At 40.8% G+C, this 20,268-nt stretch overlaps 1 protein-coding gene across 1 annotated transcript in view; it reads right to left on the minus strand.

The window, feature by feature from the left end:
* Positions 1–20,268, minus strand: part of XRCC4 (X-ray repair cross complementing 4) — a 141,219-nt gene that overhangs the window by 60,497 nt on the left and 60,454 nt on the right. The window contains exons 5-6 of the mRNA XM_077790097.1: positions 20,026–20,178; positions 19,545–19,648 (exon numbers count right to left, since the gene is read on the minus strand). Coding sequence (XP_077646223.1) covers positions 19,545–19,648; positions 20,026–20,178 — 257 coding nt within the window. The remainder of the gene's footprint in view (positions 1–19,544; positions 19,649–20,025; positions 20,179–20,268) is intronic.

Consider the following 20,268-nt stretch of genomic DNA (forward strand, 5'->3'; position numbering starts at 1 on the left):
CATAATTATCCCTAACCCTTGCTTGTGTGGATGTGGAGCCTGAGATCTGAAAGTCAGTTCTAAATAAGAACATGAATAATCAACGTTATTTACTGATTTCATATCAGTAAGTGATTATTTTTTTAACCTTTATGTAGTCATAAAACCACAGAATTCTGGAATGATTTGGGTTGGAAGGGATCTTAAAACTCGCCCAGTCCACCCCTGCCATGGCAGGGACACCTTCTGCTGTCCCAGGCTGCTCCAAGCCCTGGTGTCCAACCTGGCTTTGGACACTTTTGGGGACTCCAAAACCTCTGCAGGTAAGTCACCTGTGCTGCTCTTTGGAATGTGAAGGTAAGTAATATATTTGTTCATGACCACTATTTAAAAAACAGCTTCTGCACTAATACCAACAGCAAGTCTCAAACCCATCATGCATGCAGCGAGAGCTGCTGCTACTCCTGTGATTCTTCACTCAGTGTGACCTGGATGGAGAAATACACAACAGCGACTGCAAGATCCGTAGGAAACAAAGCCTTTTGACTTGATTTAGCTTTATTTTGACTTTCTGAGCCAGCAGTGTGCCCAGATGGCCAATTGCACCTGATCTGCACCAGGAATGGGGTGGCAGCAGGAGCAGGATCAGGGCAGTGCCCGTCCCCGTGCTGGTCCTGCTGAGGTCACATCTCGAGTGCTTGGTCACCTCTGGGCCACCCAAACAACAAATGGAGGGGCTGGAGCGTGGCCAGAGAGGGAACGGAGCTGGGAAAGGGAATGGAGCCCCAGGAGGGGATGAGGGAGCTGGGAAGGGGCTCAGCCTGGAGAAAAGGAGGCTCAGGAGGACCTGGAGGTCTGCACAGCTCCTGACAGGAGGGGACAGCCGGGGGGTCGGGCTCTGCTCCAGGAACAGGGACAGGAGCAGAGGGAACGGCCCCAGGGCAGCTCAGGGTGGAACCAGCAGGAATTTCCCCATGGAAAGGGAGCTCAGGCCTTGGAGGTGCCCAAGGAGGGTTGGAGTGCCCATCCCTGCAGGTGTCCCAGCAATTCCTGGATGTTCTCTGGGCTGGGGACAAGGTGGGGATGGGGCACAGCTGGGACTCCATGGGCTGGGAGGGATTTTCCAACATGAATAAATGATCATGTGATTCCACTTGTTAAATTTATTTTCTTATTCCTTTGGATAATGCACTGGGTCAGCCTGATGCTTGAGCACGTTTTGCACCACCTGGTCTCCCTGATTACAGCTGGTTTGGAGGATCACCATCCTGACACACAGTTCATTCCCTAGGAGCCCCATGGGATTCCTGGGGAATGGACTGGGAGATTTCCCCCTGTGTACCAAAGACAGCCTTAAAAACCAAGTGTGAGCTGCACTCGGGACATCCCCTGCAGTGCCCTGCAGCTCAGACTCCTCTGCCACAAGAATGATTTCTTTCCCCATTAAACAACCTTTGAGGAAATCAATACAGCTCAAGGGAGGCCGTAACTCTGGAAAATTTATGTTTTCATAATGATGGCATTTTGTGGTGGATAAATTTGTAAGCTCTACCAATAACTTGATCATGTTGTACTTATTAGTCTAAGATTTTTTTAAATTTGTATTACACATTTGAGTTTTTTGCATTATAGATAATTCTACTTTAGGTTGAGAAAACATTTCAGGTGGAAAAATCTAAAATAAAAACCTATTTAAACAGAAACTCTGATTGCCTCTACTTCACAAAAACGTTTAAACAAACACTACATTTAGAACAGAAGGGATTTTGCTACTTATTTATACAGCAACATAAATACGTGGTGCTATTTTAGAGATAAAATAGCAACATAAATATGTGGCACTACATCTTTTAGAGGAAAAGACAGATTTAAAGCATTAAAATAACCTACTCTAAAATCATTCAGTGGCACAAGACCTCTGTCCCCTCCATAAGAACACACAGCTTTAGCCCTGGAATACAAACCAGCCAATTTTAAAACATGTGAACACACAGAATTAATGACAACACAGAGCCCAGTCACTCAAAATGTCATTGTCAAAGGTCAAAAGTCAAGAAGAGTGAAAGGGATGTGGTGATTCCTGGGGAGGGCAGGCACAAGGAGAAGGCCAGTGCTGTTGAGCAAGGCTCACACAGAAGAAAATCTGTGATCTAATGGCCCACGAGCCACTCTGATGGCCAATGTGATTGGAGAACAGCTGGGAGTGAAAAGCCTAATTAATGCCCCAAACAGAGCTTCTGACAGGACCAAAGGTGGCGTTGACATTGTGAACTAATTAAGGAAGCAAATTTAGACATTAAATGGGATTTGGGATTTTTAAAATTTTTACTTGAAGTACTTGAAAGATTAAACCACTGCCCAAAGTATTCAATGCCTTGAAAAATGAAGTGAAAAAATGGGAAGATTGACATGACAACCTCAGGAAAGCCAAGCTTTGCCCCAGCATCCTCTACACTTCAGTGATGATCATCAAAAATTCGGGGTGAAGCTTGTGAAATTTTTCCTTTTATATCCATTTTCCTTTTCTTTCCCTTCCTTTAGCAAACTTTGAGACAAACAGAGGAGACTATGGTGACTGGTCAAATGAGGTTATTGCCCAGAAAACTGACAGAATTATTTCAAACCCCTTCCTTCTCAAAGACTGTTCCATGAGAAGCTCATGTCCTTTCCAAATAACCTTTCCTGCAGAAGTGATTTTTTGTTATATTTATATTGTGCTTTTTGTATGTACAGACATTCTTTTTTCCCCAGATTTAACAAGCTATAGATCTATTATTTCTACTTTATATTCTTTAATTTTGTATAATCAGCCAATACAGTTCCAAACTCTGATATGCATTTCCCTGTATTTTCTGTGAAATGAGCAAGCTGAAGTCTCACATGTCATTCACAAGGAACAAAGTTCTACTTACACCATTACCTTCCTGTACCCATTTATTTCTCTTGAAATCAATAGAAAACCCCCACTAAATAAAAGACATACCATGAGTATTATCTACAAATTGCTGTCAGCTCTCTGCTGCTCTTTTTTTTTTTTTTTTTTTTTCTGTCATACCGTATTCCTAAAAGGCTTTTCATGCTGTGAATTTAAAGACAGCATTTAAGATGTCATTATGGCATGTCTTTATATACAGCTGCCATTAAGGTCTTTGTAATGGATTCAGAATGATGAACATGGAAGGTGCCTCAGTCAGACACGACATTAATGTTTTTATGGCAGATGCACTGGCACAATCTCAATCAACATCACAGGATAATTCTGCTTTGGAAAATGCTACAGGTAATTCTGGCTGCCCTAAGAGGCTCTGAGGGCATATTTAAAGAATTTTAAAGATCTCACTAAGTACTTTGAGAGCAGCAACACATTAATATTTATTACAACACTTACTGAACAATGAACATGGAACATGGACGCTGAGACAGAACGAACAAAAAATTATCAATCGGAATTGAGAAGTTGGTTTAATCTGTGACAACTTCTATTTAGATGCTCTTCAACATTCACACAGACATCCACAGCATGATTTTTAACCACCATTTATTATCCATTGTGAAGTGGATTTATTCTCCACTGTGTTTACACCCTGACCTGGGCTGTTTTTCTTCACCAGTTCCTTGGGGGTCTCCTGGTCTGGCTGGGCTGTGACAGGGCACAGTCAGGAAGGAGCTCAGCTTCAGGAGATGCAGCCCACCCCAGGAAAACACCCGTGGTGCACAGGAGATGGACGAGCTGGGACATGCTCAGGGATTTTTTAGAGGGAAGTGGCGGAGATGAATGGCAGGAGACCATGGCAAACAAGTCAGTCGGACAGCAGGGATGCAGAGCCAGGATGCAGGGTGAGGTCAGTGATGGCCAGACTCCTTACAGGACTGGCCCTGCTCCCCTGGGAACCACTAACTCTGGGATAGTCTTTTCACATGGCAAAAACTCAGTGAGAAAAAACAGGATCACGCCCTGGGCTGTGCTCATGTTCTACAGATCCTCCCCCAGACAACATCCCTGCAAGACACCAGGGCCAGGAGGCACCAGGAAAATTGTTTATTAAGATGGGAATGACACCCAAACCTCCAACCCACTAGGAAACACAAATCCCAAATATCCAAGCCCAGGAAACACGGTATTTTCTTCTGATCAAGAAGATCTCCCTACTAAGTTTTGCTGATATTTGTAGAGTGGCAGCTGCCTGAGGGATTACTGAAGGGTGAAACACAGTCCAGACTGGCAAAGCTTGATGCAATTCCTCTACCCCTCCATCAACGTGCAGTGATTCTAAAAAAATATACATCTCTATATATAGGGATAATTTATGGTTGCTTAATATTTCATGCAAGCTCAAAATATCTATATGCAAGAAGAAAATGCTTTTCTATATTTAATGCATTTTCATGATTTCATTACACTGGGCAATTCTCATGCCCCTTTACCATCAAAAATTCATTTAAATTATTAAGGCCCTGTGGAAATTTTAAACAGTTCCTGACATTTCTCCAAAACAACAGTTACTGTAATGGTAAGGTTTGATTACAAAAAGCAATACAGTCTCTCTCTAACTAAATAAAGCTTAGAGAAAATGGGATTTAAATACAAAGGGTGTGTAAACACACACTCCTTTTCCCACCACAACAAAACAGACTGGTTTAGACTGAAAAGAGTTTTTCTTCTGGCACCTTGCTTCAGAAAAAATATCAAGGGATGATCACTGTGATATAAAACACGTGCTAAATCCTAGTGATGAAATACTATAAAAACACAATGTCATCAAAGGAAGAATGTCAGTGGGTTGTTTCTAGACAAATCTGCTGAAGACGCTGGAAAGTATGAATGATTTTACAACTTCTTCTAGAAAACCAAGAGAAAAAAGGCATTGCAGGCTACAGAGACCTGAAGAATAAAGCTCACTAACAGTAAAATCAGAATGAAGTCACTAAGTTAGGCAGGTGATGTGTGGGATGACATAAAGTCATAACAAGGTTCTATAAGCAGAAAATATTGTATATTTTGATTTTTTTTTTCACTCTTTCCAGGAAAAAAAAGTAAATGTGAAACAGAGAATCTTGGTATGACATTTTCTTAAAGGTTCCATCTTAGAAGTACTCCAGTTATCCTGAGTAGTGCTGTATTTGACAGCCTGGTCCCTAGAAAAAAACAATGCTGATAATATTTAAAACTAGATTTTTTGCCTTTAACTAACATTGTTTCTAACCATCAAAATACTTGTCTAAAAAGACATTTGAGAACCTGCAATTTTCTTTTATTGGAATGGATTAATCATTATTATATTATATTAGTATGCCTAACTTAAAAAAAAAAAAAAAAAGGAAGAAATCACACAGAGTTCCAATTTAGACATTTAAAAAAATATTTTCCTTCCTTGTGTGCTGCAGTTGGAGCTGGGAAGGCTCCACAGTGCTGCCCTCAGTCCCACGGTTGCTGGTACTGGGTGTTATTTTGGCACCTTGCCTCCCAGGAAGGCCAGTCTGGTCTGACTCCTCGTGGAGGAGAACGCTGTGCAGAAGAGTGAAAAACGTCAGAGCAGAGCTCAAAAGCAGAGAAAGATACATCTAATCTTTGCCCGTGCACACAACAGCCTCTTTGTTGACCAACAAAAAACACATTAAAACCTCCAGGACTGGGCACAAAGTGCTGATGTGAATAGCGGCTGCTCAGATGAGTAACACTTTTATTACATGTTCAGAGCTGAACACTTTGGGCCAGAATAAGCCAGAGCAGCCTCTCTGGAAGTTAATGGAACCATAATGAATTACACCAATTGAGAATTCAGAGTATCATTCTGGGATAGAGCTTGCTGGTGAAATGCACAAAACAAAGCAAAAGGCTAATTGCATGCTGGGCATGAATGCAATCACTTCAAATTGTATTTCCTGAAAAGGCAGCTGAGTAATATCATTACCTGAGAAACACCTAGAATCCTTCTTGGCCATTCCCTCTCCTGCAAAACCTGCACACAGCAGCTTTGTTCTTTTTTGTTAAATTATATGAAAGAGCTTAAAGTTCATTGCTGCTTTCCTTCCCCTGAAGTAGCAGGAAAAAAAGCACTACCATGACTAAACCATCAATTTTTAAACTGCTAACACACCAAACCTATCCTGGGATATGAAATTCTATTTAATGCAACAAATCTTTCCCAGCCATGGAAAAGCTGAAGGGAGCTGAGTGGCCAGGGCAGTTTTGGGAAGACATTCCCAAATGCTGTGGTGGGCTCCCAGTCCTTGCTGGTCCCTGGACTGCTGCTAGCCTGCATGCTCAAACATCAGAGCCTCTTGTTTTGGTGGTTTAAAAAAGGAAAATGCTCTGTGCCTGCTCCATTTACCCTCAGGAACCCTCACTACAAAAATACCTGTTATTTCCTCTAACACTGTTTTCACTAATAACAACTACTCCAGCTGATAACAAGAACTGTGTTGATCTAGTTATCCAAGGATATCTAAGGAAAATAAAGCCACCTCCTGTCTACCAGACAGGGATTTTAAAGTTCCTCAGGCCCACGAGCAACAAGGGGATGATTTGTTGCAAGAGGCAGCCATGAATTAAAAATAAAAATGTCAGAGTTGCCCTGAAAGGGGACAGCAGCAGCCTGGGCCACTGGGAGAAGCTCAGCTGTGAGACACCAGGCTGCTGCAAGGAAAGGTTTGGAGGCTGTTTTCCCTTCCAGTTTCCTACCCCAGACAAAGGACATGGATACACAGCAGGGTTAATTCACTGCTGCCAGGATAAGGGTCACTACTGATTGAGCCACTGGATGCTGTTAATAAATGTCACATCTCTCCTGCAGTAATTTCAGCAAGCCACAGTGAAGAGAATGAAGTGGGAAATAGCTTAATCTCACCAAAATGCAATGCCACTTCTTACTGTCTGATGTCCCGTTTTTCAAAAAATAAAAAGAAAATAAAATTAAATGAAAATGCATCTTGTTCTGTCTTTTACTGCTACTACTCATAGCTGCATAAGGATGGAGCAGCACAGAGTGAAACAGACATTGTTCCCACCTTAAAGCTGCAAAATCCCTAATCTGTTCCACAAATTTAACACCCTTTCTCTCACCAGAAGACAGGAACTGTGGATTATATCCCCTTGCCCCACTAAGGCTCATCTTCTGTGCCCATTCCTTTCCCTCCAGCTCAACAGAAGAAACTCACCAGTGATTTATTTTAAGGCAACTTTCTATTATTCATGCAGTAAAAATTATCCTCAGTAGGCTAGAGACACAGCCTTAACGGGGCTGTGGCTTTAGGAAACTATTTAATGTCTTTTAGCTATAAAATGTAAGTATCTCCTGAAAGTGCTGGCTTATCTGGATGCTCAGTGCAGCTCTCCAGTATCTATGACACTTCAGTGGCACAGTTGGCCTTTCCCTGCACATAAAATACCTCCAGTGCACATAAAAGTGCAGTACAATGCATGGCTGCATGTCTTCCACCCTCAGTTTATCCCAAATAAACCTCCTTTTGGCTCTCCAAAACTCAGGTGCAGCATGGGGGTTGATCTGTTCCACACCCTGACAAGAGACAGGACAAGAGGAAATGGCCTCAAGTTGCATCATGGGGAGGATTAATTTGGGTATTAGGAATTATTTCTTCACACAAAGGGTTTGCAAGTGCTGGAACAGGCCTAGGGCAGTGGTGGAATCATCCTTCTCTCAGGGTGCAGTGAGAACGGTGCCTGTTTCCAGTGATTTTCCACCTATTATTTCTTGAGTTTATCAAAATTCATCTGTGCTATGAGGCTAACCAGGAGGTTCTCGGACATCAAAACAGTTTTTTGATGGTCATATGCCTAGAAAGAGAGTAGATTTTTTCATCTGGCAGCTCCTGAACGAAGTGTTGCAGCTGAATAAAGAATAAAGCATCAGGAAGCAGCTCAGTAGCCTAGAAAATGACATAATTCACTTACAAACCAAAGGCCAATCACAGTTTTGAGTTTGCTGATGCTGTCTGACAATGACTGGCATCAATCCTATGATTCAATATCTTAAGGATAACATTAAAATACTCATAGCCCTCAAAAATCCTCTGTTGGGAACCTTCTAATTCCTGCCACACCTCATGGGGAAGGCTCCCGAGATGTTAGGACTCATGGCTGAGATCTGATTTTACCCTTGGTGTGATGTGGTCAGTGTCATCAGCCTGCAATAACTGAGGGCAGCTGCTCAGTCTGATGGCCACCTTTCATTCTCTCTCTCTCAAAAAAAAAAAAAAATCAGTTTAGGCAGAGAGAAGTGGGAAATTGAAGATCACATTACCATCATTCCCAACCTGCCTCCGTCTCTGATCACAAGGAAAAGACAGATGCATTCATGTCACATCTTTATCAAGTCCTTGGTGGGCAGAAACAGTTTTTACATTTCCCTAAAAGCTATAAGACTCAATCATTTCTGGGAAGTTTAAACCACAAGTTTCAGAAAGAAAATAGTTCTCTGTTCTCCACTTTGATGAAAAGTTAAGCTAAGCGCACAATAGGAGCTTATCCCTCCTGGGCATGCAGAGAGGAGGTGTATTTAAATTTCTTCTGCATCTTGATGGCATTTTGTGCTTGGTTAGTGATTTGTTAATGTCCTCAGAAGTTGCAGAAACTTACCAGAAGATGTTCCTAAATTTCACTGGTTAATGAAATAGTTTTAGACATGGGAGAGATAGAAAAAACAGCAAGGTGAAATAAAAATAGGGCACATCACATGAAAAATGAATGGCAGTACAGTCAAATGATTGGAAATCCATTTAACCTAGAAGTCCACCTGCATTTCACATCAACCCCAAATTTTCCTTTCCTTTACCAGTCAAGGCAGGTGACAACATTGGAATTGACCTGTTTGCTCAACAGAACTGAAATCAAATCAGGTGCATTTTACAAGCAGCTTCCAGTGGAGCATCAACATGTTTTGAACCTGCTGCACAAAGGCTGGTTTTGCAGGCAGCAGCCACACAAACAGGCAGCAGTGTTCTGTGGGGAGGTTTGCTCAGCACACCTGCAGACATGGTTGGGAATTGTGACTCAGATTTGTTGTTGTCAAGTGAGGGAATCAGGGAATTCTGTCTTCAGGCAGGCTGCAAACAGTGCTGGGTAAAGCCAGGGCTGAACAAGGGACAGACTTTGTGAAGGACAGGTAATGAGCCCAGTGCTCTTTGGGCTAATTGAGCTGAGGAGCAGTGCTGGAATAAGGATGAGGATTCATCTCTGGACACAGATGAAGCTGATGGCAAGCAGTCAGAGTCTCAGAGCAAATGGAGAGGTGATTCTGATCTAAGGAAAAGCTTTGTTCAGCACGAAGACTAAACAGAAAATGAACTTGCTTGTTATGTGCTGTGAGGAAATTCACACCCAGAAAAGCAGCCAGGTGAAAAATGGGTGCTGTGAGGGTGGGCAGCCCTGGCACAGGTGTCCAGAGCAGCTGGGACTGCCCCTGGATCCCTGGCAGTGCCCAAGGCCAGGCTGGACACTGGGGCTGGAGCAGCTGGGACAGTGGGAAATGTCCCTGGGTGATCCTCAATGTCCCTTCCAACACAAACCAGTCTCTGTGATTTACACACAACCCTGTCTCACAGGTTCTGTGGGACTTCTGCAGACTGGCCAAGAAAATTACTTACTACGATACATCCTTGTCATTTTGCACATTCTATACACCTTTTCTTCCCCACGCCAAGGGGGTCTTCCTGCAAATCCCAACCAAAAAACACTGTGAGTCTTCAGCATATGGAAAACAGGAGTTACCAAGGTGAAGCGTCTTGCCTAACAAGGGAAATTCAGGGGTTCACAACATGCAACTGCTATGGAAAAATAAGCATTTCCAGATTTCCCCAAGGCTGCTTACTGCACCCCATGAACATGTTAGGGGCTCTGCCAGGTGTGCTGTTTCCAACACACACACACACACACACATTTTGGCACCTGCTTCATCCTCATTCCCCTCACTCACTCATCAGTGATGCAAGAAGTCACTGCATCACTTTGCTGTGTCCCAGATCTGATCACATATCCCTTCCCTGTCCCCTGGGCCACAGGGAGGTCCATGGAACTGACTGGTTTTTGCTTTCTTCTCCTTATCTCTGGAACAAAAACCAAACCCACCAAAAACAACAAAATAAAATTTCACCTCCATGAAAATTATCCAAGTCTTGATAGAATTCAAAGACTGCACCCAAAATGTTGTGATGCTTCCTGCAGGAGCCACAAGCTATACTAGTGTGTCATTTAGTTAATGATACTGTTCCCAAAGTATTTTCATTTCATGCCTAACTAGAGAAGTTAATATTTGTTGAGGTGTAATGAAGTAAACAATCAAGCAGGGAGTATGCAACAGCTTTATTTTGTATTTATAATTTATCTTTTTGGGGTTTTTTTAATTACTTTGAAGCTTCCAGCAGATGAGGTGCATTCACACCACATGGAGATGGTGGGACAAAATTCAAATAACCCACGGAGAGTGCCAGAATGCCAACATCATCCCGTGAAAGAATCCCTGGGGATTACAGACAGGTTAACCAGGAAAGGTCTCAAGGAAATTGCTGGCAATCAGATACTCCTGACCTGACCCTCCTCTCCCAGAAACCCAGGTAATGAATATCCTTGTGAGAATCCAACACCTGGCTATAGATTAAAGAGCTGTTTTTCTCCTGACTGAGACAACAGCTCACAGTATGGCTAATCCCAAATAAACCCCGCGTTTCCTGTATGGAATTGGAGACAGTTGCAGGATCAGCAGAGGGAAATCTGGGGGCTGTGTAAGCAGGGACAACATTGCAGCCAGGTGAGCACACCTGGAAAATCCAGTCTCAGCTGAGACAAAACCCTGCTCCAAGGTGTTCTCCCACAAGCTGAGTTTATTTCTCCAACTGAAACAACCAGGTTCCTTACAGAGACAAAAATTAAAGACTTTTGGTCCTGCCTGGACTGGTTACACCCAATTTCTTTCCAAGATGCTGATGGATTAACCCATCAAATCATGGAAATTACTTTGGTACTCTTGAAAGCTGAGAGTTTTAGCTATCTGCACAGTTACCAAAGAGCTGCCTATTCACTTTTGTGCTGAGGAAGTTTTATATCCTTATTAAATAAAAAAAACTCCAAAAACTCTGCTCTCAAACTGAACAAAGGAATGCCCTGGCAGGGAAGTGGGAGGCATCTGACATTGGCATAGTAAACTGATTTTTGGCCCTGCACATCAACACCGAAGACTAATTTATTTTGATTGTGGCTTTCAAATGATTGAGGTAGTTACCTAGTTAAGACAGGCTAAGAAAAACTATCATGGAATCAATACCAATTTTTAGTTTTTATTATATTCTCAGTATATTCAGAAATACTGGCACATAAAAATGCATGGTAATGTACCTTTTTTGTTTCATTTTAATTACTCTGAATTTGGACACAATTGATATCTACACAACAAGGTTTAAATTCTACCCCACATTCTAAGAAAAAAAGATATTTAAAGATGGTCACTGATTTTAATTTACATTTAGATATCCAGATTTCCAGAACAGTATGTTATGAACTGCTCTTGTTTGCATCAAGAATGATACTGTGCCTTTTTACACATGACAGAATTGGTAATGAGATATAAATGAGATATTACTGACATTTTTACAAGCTACAAGGGAAGAAAAGGGTTGCGGCTTGACTACAAGGATACCTTCTCTGGAAAAATTAATTATTGAGTTTAAATTTGGGAAGAATTTAAAAGATGACTCAATGATTTCAGTGTGATTAGTCCCCAGTGATCACAATCATACCTATTAACTCACAGGAACAAAACTTGGTAAAGACTTGTGAAATGAAGATGAAAACTGCAGAAAGATGAATCCATCTCTGAGCTTCCTTTTATTTAAATCTACCTTTTTAAAACAAAAGTTAGATATTTGGTTTCTAAGAGAGGGGCATCATACTCAGGAAGCCCAGAGTGGGTTTTGCACCTGTTTTTCTAAATGAATGTAAAGCTCTGAACCTCATGGATATTACTCTCTCTGTAATGTTGGCATGTTTTTAGTGTCCTAACAGAGTACAATAAATCAGATACTTTTTAAAAATGTAAATAAATGAGGTATTTGTATGCCTGGGGAAATGCACACTCTCTGTGTTTCATATATAGTGGGTTTTTTCTCCACCCAATTAAAAAAAAACCAAAAACAAAACCTCAGAATTTACAATACTTTTTCTTTGGCATTATATCCTTTAATATTTTTAATTTATACAGTAAGGAAAAAAAAAAAAGGTAATAAGATGCTGCTGACAGCTCCAGATGTGAAAACATCTCCCCTCTATCAGATCCCACATGGGAAAATTCTCTTTTAGAGTGTGTAACTTGGTGTTTGACCTGCCTGGACATGGGGTGTGCAACTGAGAGCTCCTTCACGAGGTCACCTGGCCTGCTGTACCCAAACCAGCAAGTTCAGGTGAAGCTTCAGAACCAAGCAGAATGCAGCACAATGCACAGCAAAATCTGGAGTAATAACTACTGATGGCATTTTCCTATTGCGCCCGGATTATTTTGAAGCCATTTGGCCCCTTCCAAGTTTCACAAGTTTCTAACATTCTGCATTAAATCTGTGCATGTGATGTATGCAGCGTCATGGATATTGAGGAAACGGGTCCTTGAGTGGAGCCTTTCATCCTAAAGATGAAAAGGGACTTCTCAGCCTTTCAATACAATGACTGACAAAAAAAAAAACCCAAAACCCTGATTTCCAGGAAGTCTGGCAATATGCCAAGTGACTTATGTAGAATTTGTGTATCAGTTTAGTGCCATCATTTATGCCTTTCATTGAGTAATGAGAATTTTCTAGTACAATTTTATCACCTCACTCTCAGTGTCTTTTAGATTGATCTATGTGCCACTTTAAAAATAAAAGCTTAAGGACACTAGGAAGGTGACTTGAGGACAGTCTCTTTTACCTGAGATGGACGTAAATAACAAAAATATCCAGTAAAATAAGCAGGACATTAGAGAAGAGGAGAGGAAAATAAGTAAAAAAAAGTTTACGGGAGTATCACATTCACGACTTTTAGATGAAGCAAAGAGATTTCCTTCTTCTTACCCAAAGGTGTTTTAAAGCATTAAAATTTTTTTTTCTATTCCTGTTTTAGATGGAGTGATGACTTTGACATTTCCTTAGGTGTAAAATCTGTTTTCTATCAAGTTTCCACTGGGCTTGGAAAGACAAATAAAAGATACAATAAAAGGGCCACAGGAAGCAAAGCCAAACAAGGAAACCAACTCTCAAACCCAGCCAAGACCCACCAGACTCACAGGGTGCAGCCTGGCTGAGAAAACTTCCAGTTAAAAACAGGGATGTGTGCTTTAACCTGGAAAAGCAATAAATCAAGGGAACAACCACAGGGCTCAGTGCAATCTTGAGCAACCCAGCTTTTAATCAACATAGGCTGTTTGCTGGGATGAAACACTGCAATGCAGCTGGGAAGTCATTAAGATAATTATGGCAGTGAGTGCTGCACAGGTGGCCACAGCAAATGCACTTCCAGGGAGAGCCACACTCCAAATGAAAAATAAACTGGTCTGTGCACCCAGCACTGGGGAACTGCCCAGTGCCTGACTCAAAACACACAGGAAATGTGGAGTTTGAGAAGGCAGCCTGCAAAATACTCAGCATCAGAAGAGCTGTTATAGGTGACAGCAAACTCTGCTGGAATGTGCTGCTGCCTGGTGTGCCAGCACCTGCAGCATCCAGGCTTTGCTGGATAGGCAGCCCATAACCCAGCTGGAAAATAAGGGCTTTTATCCCAATTATAAGCACTTTTATCCCAGTGTTCAGGATCCTTTTAGGATCCTTTCTTCACCAAGAACCAATACTTCTCCTCGTTGAAAGGATCCTTCTCCAAGAGCCAACGGTGCTCTTGGAGTGCAAATGCCAACTCTTCTGAAGCACTGACGTGTTTCCAAGAAGGGAATGAAAATGAACTGTGTTTATTTTTTGCATGCCAATTATCTTTCTTTCAGTATATAATGAAATATGCCTAAATATTTTTGATGTTCTTTCTTCCTGCCTGAATTATATCTGGCAGAGGGCAGGGTGAGATGGGATATTGGGAAGGAATTGTTCCCTGTGAGGGTGGGGCAGGGCTGGGATGGGATTCCCAGAGCAGCTGTGGCTGCCCCTGGATCCCTGGCAGTGCCCAAGGCCAGGCTGGAGCAGCCTGGGGCAGTGGGAGGGTAAAGTTCAAAATGAAATTGTGTGACAGAGGTTTCCTGGGCAGGCTTGCATTTCACTGTGCACCAAATTCAGTCATTCTCGTGGTCCGTAATACAACTATTGAAGAATAATTTGGTGTAACAAAAATAATCCCTGCCAGGTCCTCCAATTGCACCAGATCCCAAAAGAACCATTACCCTGGGTGCTAAACAAATGCAGGGACTGCAGATTGAAGGAGAAACAACCTGGAATGGGGATTGCCCCTGGCAGGAATTTCCTGCTCACCTGATGAGCAGTGGCTCCTCAGCTGTGCACAGGAGGAGGATGAGAGCAGGGCACAGCTCCAGCACCACTGATGTTGAGTTTCACAACATGGGGAGTTAAATTTTCTACCAACAGGTGTCAAAATAGGCTTGGGAAATGATCATTCATGGAAGGAGATAACATTTATGAAGGCATTGCTTCATTAATGGATTTAATTTTGACTTATTTACTTAAGAACTTGAACTGTGCATAATTTATTCTCCTTTGCATGACCATATTAACCCTGTCCCCCCAAAAATGAAATAATTCCACCTCTGTTCAAAGTGCCCATTGATGAACTGTTGAAATTAACTTGGTTTTTCAGTTGAGGAGAAGAGAAAAAAAAAACAACACTGGATTCATGGGTATGCATCAAGCTTGTAATCAACAGCTTGGTCTGAAAATTATTCTAAAATAAGGGTCTTACAATTTAACTTAAATATATTAAAGGCAGTTAATTTGATGATTTATGCAAAAATGAAATAGCACTGGAAAACATCTTACAACTCACCAAGGAAATAAAAGTTCTTTTTAAATAAAATAAATAAAAGTGTAAAATTTAGTAGTATGAGGATAATACAACAACAAACATTTTAAAAATTTACATTAATCAATGCTGTTGCACCTAACTGTGCAGTGTGATCATTAGCTGCTCTAATTTTTTGGATCAATCACCAAACTTTCAACAGTCTTAGCAAAGCATAAATCTAACTCTGTCAATTATAGAATTTAATTGAATAATGACTCATTTTGGGGCCACCACATTCAGCTCCATCATTTTAAATCCTGAAGCAGGAACAGAAAGAAGATGTGTAGAGAATATGCAGAGATATAAGCAATTCTGATAATTTTCATAGAAAAATGACCAAGTAATGTGTTGTGAATTCCTCTGAGTGCAACACTCACAACAGGATTTTTAAAGGGGCACAGAGCATCTTGATACTTGTACTGTAAATGTATTTTGACCATGACACCTGGTGTAACACAGAGGGAAACTAGTTTGGCCACCACAAGTATTTCAGAGGCATAAGCCCATCAGGTTGTGGGGGATAAAATGAGAATCAAATTTCAGGGAGAAGAAAAGATAAAGTATCTACAGCTTCAAGGGAAAGGGAAACGAGGTTATTCCTTAGGATGAACCATTTTCAATTACAGCCTGACAAAAAGAGAAATAATTAAACCCGAGGTAAATTGAAATGGCTAAAACTCCTTAAAAACAGACTTTTAAAGAGAAGCCTTCACAAATGGGACTTTAACTGCACAGCAAAGCCGAGTGCTGTTACAACAGGCTTTTTTTATTATTATTAACTTTGATCAAAGCTTATTAACCAGCAGCACCAAGCCATTAGTGGATTGGGCTACACAGGAGAGCTAATTAAATTTAAAGTGCCACAAAGTCCAGAGGGCATAACACACAATCCCCAAGGCAGGAGCTGGAATGGAAGGGGTGAGAACATTTGCATGGTGAGGCAGGGAGATGGCAAGGTGCTTGCTCTTATTTACTGTGGGCTCTGCAGAGATTTTAATACAACCAATTCTGAACCTGTCTTCATCATCAAACATGCAGAAAAGTGTGGGCACTGAATGTCTGGGGAAATGTGGAATATTTCCACACACCTCGGCAAGAAACACAGACCATAAAATTTTATTTGATCATGACATCCCTCCTTACCCTAAGGAGAGGTAACTTCTACCAATTATAATGTGAAATATAACTAAAGAATTCAGGGACAAGAGAAAACAAAACAGGATGAAATCTGACTGTAAATTGGTGCACAGCAGCCTTGTTTTGTCCAGAGGCAGACACATACAATAGCATTTATAACTGAAAATAACAACAATAAATCATAATTTCTTCCACTGCCTATGTCCCACCTGCTATGTTATCCTTTGTATCTACAATAGATTGCAATAATTAAATATTTCCCTGCAGTTTTGTAATATACCTGGGAGGAGGAATAATATTCTATTTTCTGGTCACTTTCCAGGCACTGTGAATAGTAAACTGTTACCTTTCATCCGCCTTTCAAGCTCCTGGGAAGGCAGCAGAGAGGGGGAACATTTGTCCCATCCTTGCTCCTGTTTTAAAAGCCTCCTGATAATGTGGGCCACTAGAAAATTTTTCAGTAATAAAAGGAGTTGATTTGCAGAGCAAAGCCATTATTGCTGACCATGACATCAAATTATGATTTATCAGCCTGATATAGTAATTTCAGGATCCTAGGAGGAAGGGCTCAGTAAACAAAACCAGTAAAATTCAGTGCAGAGGGGAAGAGAGAGGAGTCTGTAACAGGTGGGTTGTCTTAACCAGAATTAGTGTTTCTGTATCCTAAAATGACAGAAATATTTTGCATCAGTGTGGTGGCACCACGCTGAGTCACCCACTCACTCCTGTGGGCACAGTATTATTTTTAAATATATTATTATTTATAAACATTGTGTTATTTCTAAGGGGTGTTACTCTCATCAGCTGTTTTTCTGAGTGATTTGAAATACGTACTAATTCAATTTTAATTTCTCTCTTTACAATATAAAGCATTAACTACATCAGTGTGTAGGCAAGAAAAACACTACCATGTTTCAGTTGATCTTTGCTTTAAGCTATGAAACAGAAAATGTTGTGAGAAAGCAAATCATAAATCAAACCTACAAATAGTACTGGAAATGCCAAAAAAATAAGAAATTTTGGGTAAACTTCTAGGCTTCAGATTCTGCTCCTTAACAAAGATTGCAATTATGCATTCTTACTCATTTTCTTAATATTTTTCTTCATTGGGGGTTGTTATAATATTTGCATCATATCAACACCTGGCTGATAACTAAATAAGTAATTAAATTTTCTTTTAATAAACATCAGCAGGTTTTTCTTCCATATCCACTGAAATACCGTGGGATTTGAGTGCCACAAAAATTAAGGGAAAAGAACAATTACTGGTAATTAAGAAAAACCTTCAGACAGAGTTTTAAACTCTGCAGTTCAACAAATCCTAATTTTTTTTTCTGCTTTTGCTAAAGATGATGATTTTGAAAATTATTTTGTCTGGATCCCATAGCTTCTGTGTAACATCCCCATGAGCTGCCAGAGCAGAATTATCTTGTGATGGAACTACCACAAGTTTTCCCCTCCCAACACAAACCCAATCACCTGCTGAGCACTGCTACCTTTTTAATTAATAGTGAATTATTTGGACAGGCACATATACAAATGCACTTTTGCTGTGCATCTGTGTATGCCTTCATGTTTTTCAAAGAAATTTTTAAATTATGATCTTCTCTCTTGATTGTGGGTTTCACCAATATCTACTAAAAGTACCTCAGTGATCTTCTAATTCTCATTGACTCCTGCAATGACATTTCAAGTCCAAAAGGGAAAGAAATAAAATTATGGTCTAGGAAATAGAAGACCTAAGATAAGCATAAAAACATCACCCAATATTATCTTATCTTTTAAGTCTTACATTCTTGATGCTTCTTGCTCATTCCACTCATCCCCAAATCACTATTTTCCCCAGAAAGACACGGTCTGCCTCTTTTTGAGTGTTAAAATTCTAGGAAAGACTTCAGATATTCAGCACCCAGCTGTGCTTTCCCATTGTTCACTGGAAGAGAGAGTTCTGCACACAGGAAGAGCACCAAGTGACCTCAGGAATATTCACTGTGAGGGCTCAGCAGTGCCACTGCCTTGAAAAACTCGAGTGTTACCCAGAGCATTAACTTTATGGTTTTCATGTTATCTGCAAATTTTGCATCTGAACTCTTCCAGTCAGGACCAAAACCCTGAGGACTGCATGCCTCAAAGACAAAAGAAAGTGCATTTTTTTGTTTGCACCTACAATAAAACCACAGCTGGTTTATTTTCCAGTCCCCCATAAATGCATGGACAGTGGGTATTGTTTTCAATATTAAATACATATCTCTGTCTCAAAACTCTCACTGAGCTACTTAGGCCCCACTGAATTTAGAAGAAGAGTCCACACCTTCCACTTTTCCTTGCCTTTCCACAAAACAAAATTCTCATCATGTTACCTGAACTGACCAATCACCACCTGACAGCAAAGACTTCTGGAGAGCACAGTGCAACATTAAGTTATTTATTTCTGTGATCACAATTTCCTCCACTTGTCTGAACTCTGCCTACTTTCTATAAAGCCAGAAATTCCCCAGCAAACAGGCCCACACGAGTGACAAAGCTGTTTGCCACTGGCAACAGGGTCCTGAACACTTCCAGTTCCCCATGTGCACAGAAAATTGCTGTTTTACAGGAACACATTGAAGTCTGGATTACCTTTACCTGTGGTGGAAGTAAAAAGCTCTAGTGAGAGAACCCACAACAATCTTTGCAGACCTGAAGGGAAGTTTATGTATCTATTTTTATACACATACGTGTACATATCTACGCACATATATAAACCATATTACAACTATCAATGCAGTTTTGAAACTTTGATAGCATTTACCCTGGGTATTCCCACTAGTTTATCACAAACATGCCAAAATTCTGATTCACAGTTAAATATTTTGTACTGTATAATGGGCCATCACTGCATCCCACACGCTTTACAAGGCTCTAGTCCTGGAAAAATTCATCAGATTAAGTTTCATGAGCATCTTCACAAGGCCAAAAATTCTTTGACAAATTAAAGTGGATTCCGCTATAAATACACTTTCATTCCATTTATGCACACAGCTCTTTTTATAGCTGTTAAACCTCCTCTCCTTCCCCTTTTTAAACACTATTGAAACTGTCAGGAGCTACCTTTTACACTTTATCAATCATGGCACGCACATCATGATTCCTAGAATTTAAAATGGAATTGTTGATGGTTCAGATACTGTTAGACTGTCATTAGTTCTGCAAAGTGTGTAATTTGTCACTTTGCCAGAAATGACAGTGCCTTCACTCGTGCAACATGCTTTTAAACCTCCCCTCTCTAATTTGAAAATGCCAGTATTGTACTCTGATCCAGGAGAGGTATTTTTAAGGCCTGCTGGCTGGCTTGTCACTGAGCAATCTGTCAGGTAGTATTCTGACTTCCTTAAGGTTTTTTCACACAAAGCCTGTCTGTGATATAACACAAAGATAATGCTTTCTGTCTTACCTGATGGCAACGAGGCCCGTGCTGGATTTTCACTTTCCTCATCAGTGCTGGCATCATAGTTGTTTTCTTTCTTTACAACCATCTGAGTAGTAGCTATACTATCCCTAAAAACATCAAAAGAAAAGGAAAGGAATTAAGGTATTTTTGTCTCTCAAAGAAATTAAATAATTCAGGGAGAATATGTATGGAATCACCACCTATGGAAAGGGCAGGGACATGATCTTATGGGAAAATCAATTGCAGCCCAAAGCCAAAAGCAGGACAGATCCATCTTCTTGGCAACAGCACCCGCAGCAATATGCTGCTACTTGCAAGGATGCCAGAAAGAATCCTCCTCTTCCATGACTTCCAGGATTGGTTTGGATAACCCAGCACTCAGCCAGGAAGAACTGTCACTCACTGTCAGGGCCAAGGAAATGGGAACTGAACTAAGCTAAACTCAAATATGCACCACAGCAAAAAGTCCAGGGAAATTAAATACCTTGCACATTTGGCATCCACTGCAGATTCTTTAGCTTCACTCAACAACTTCTGCAAGTTTCTTATCTTTGCCTTCTTTTCATTCAGCACCAAAACAAACCTGCTGTAAAGGTCTGCCTCCAGATCCTCTTTAGCTTCCACACATTTTTCCAGCCTGCAGCACAAAATTATCTGTTACATCAATTCTTCTGTTTCCTAGAAGACAATTCTGCCAGAAATCCCCACTCCAAACCACACATGACTG

This window comes from Lonchura striata, chromosome Z, assembly GCF_046129695.1.
Source record: "Lonchura striata isolate bLonStr1 chromosome Z, bLonStr1.mat, whole genome shotgun sequence".
NCBI lineage: Eukaryota > Metazoa > Chordata > Aves > Passeriformes > Estrildidae > Lonchura > Lonchura striata.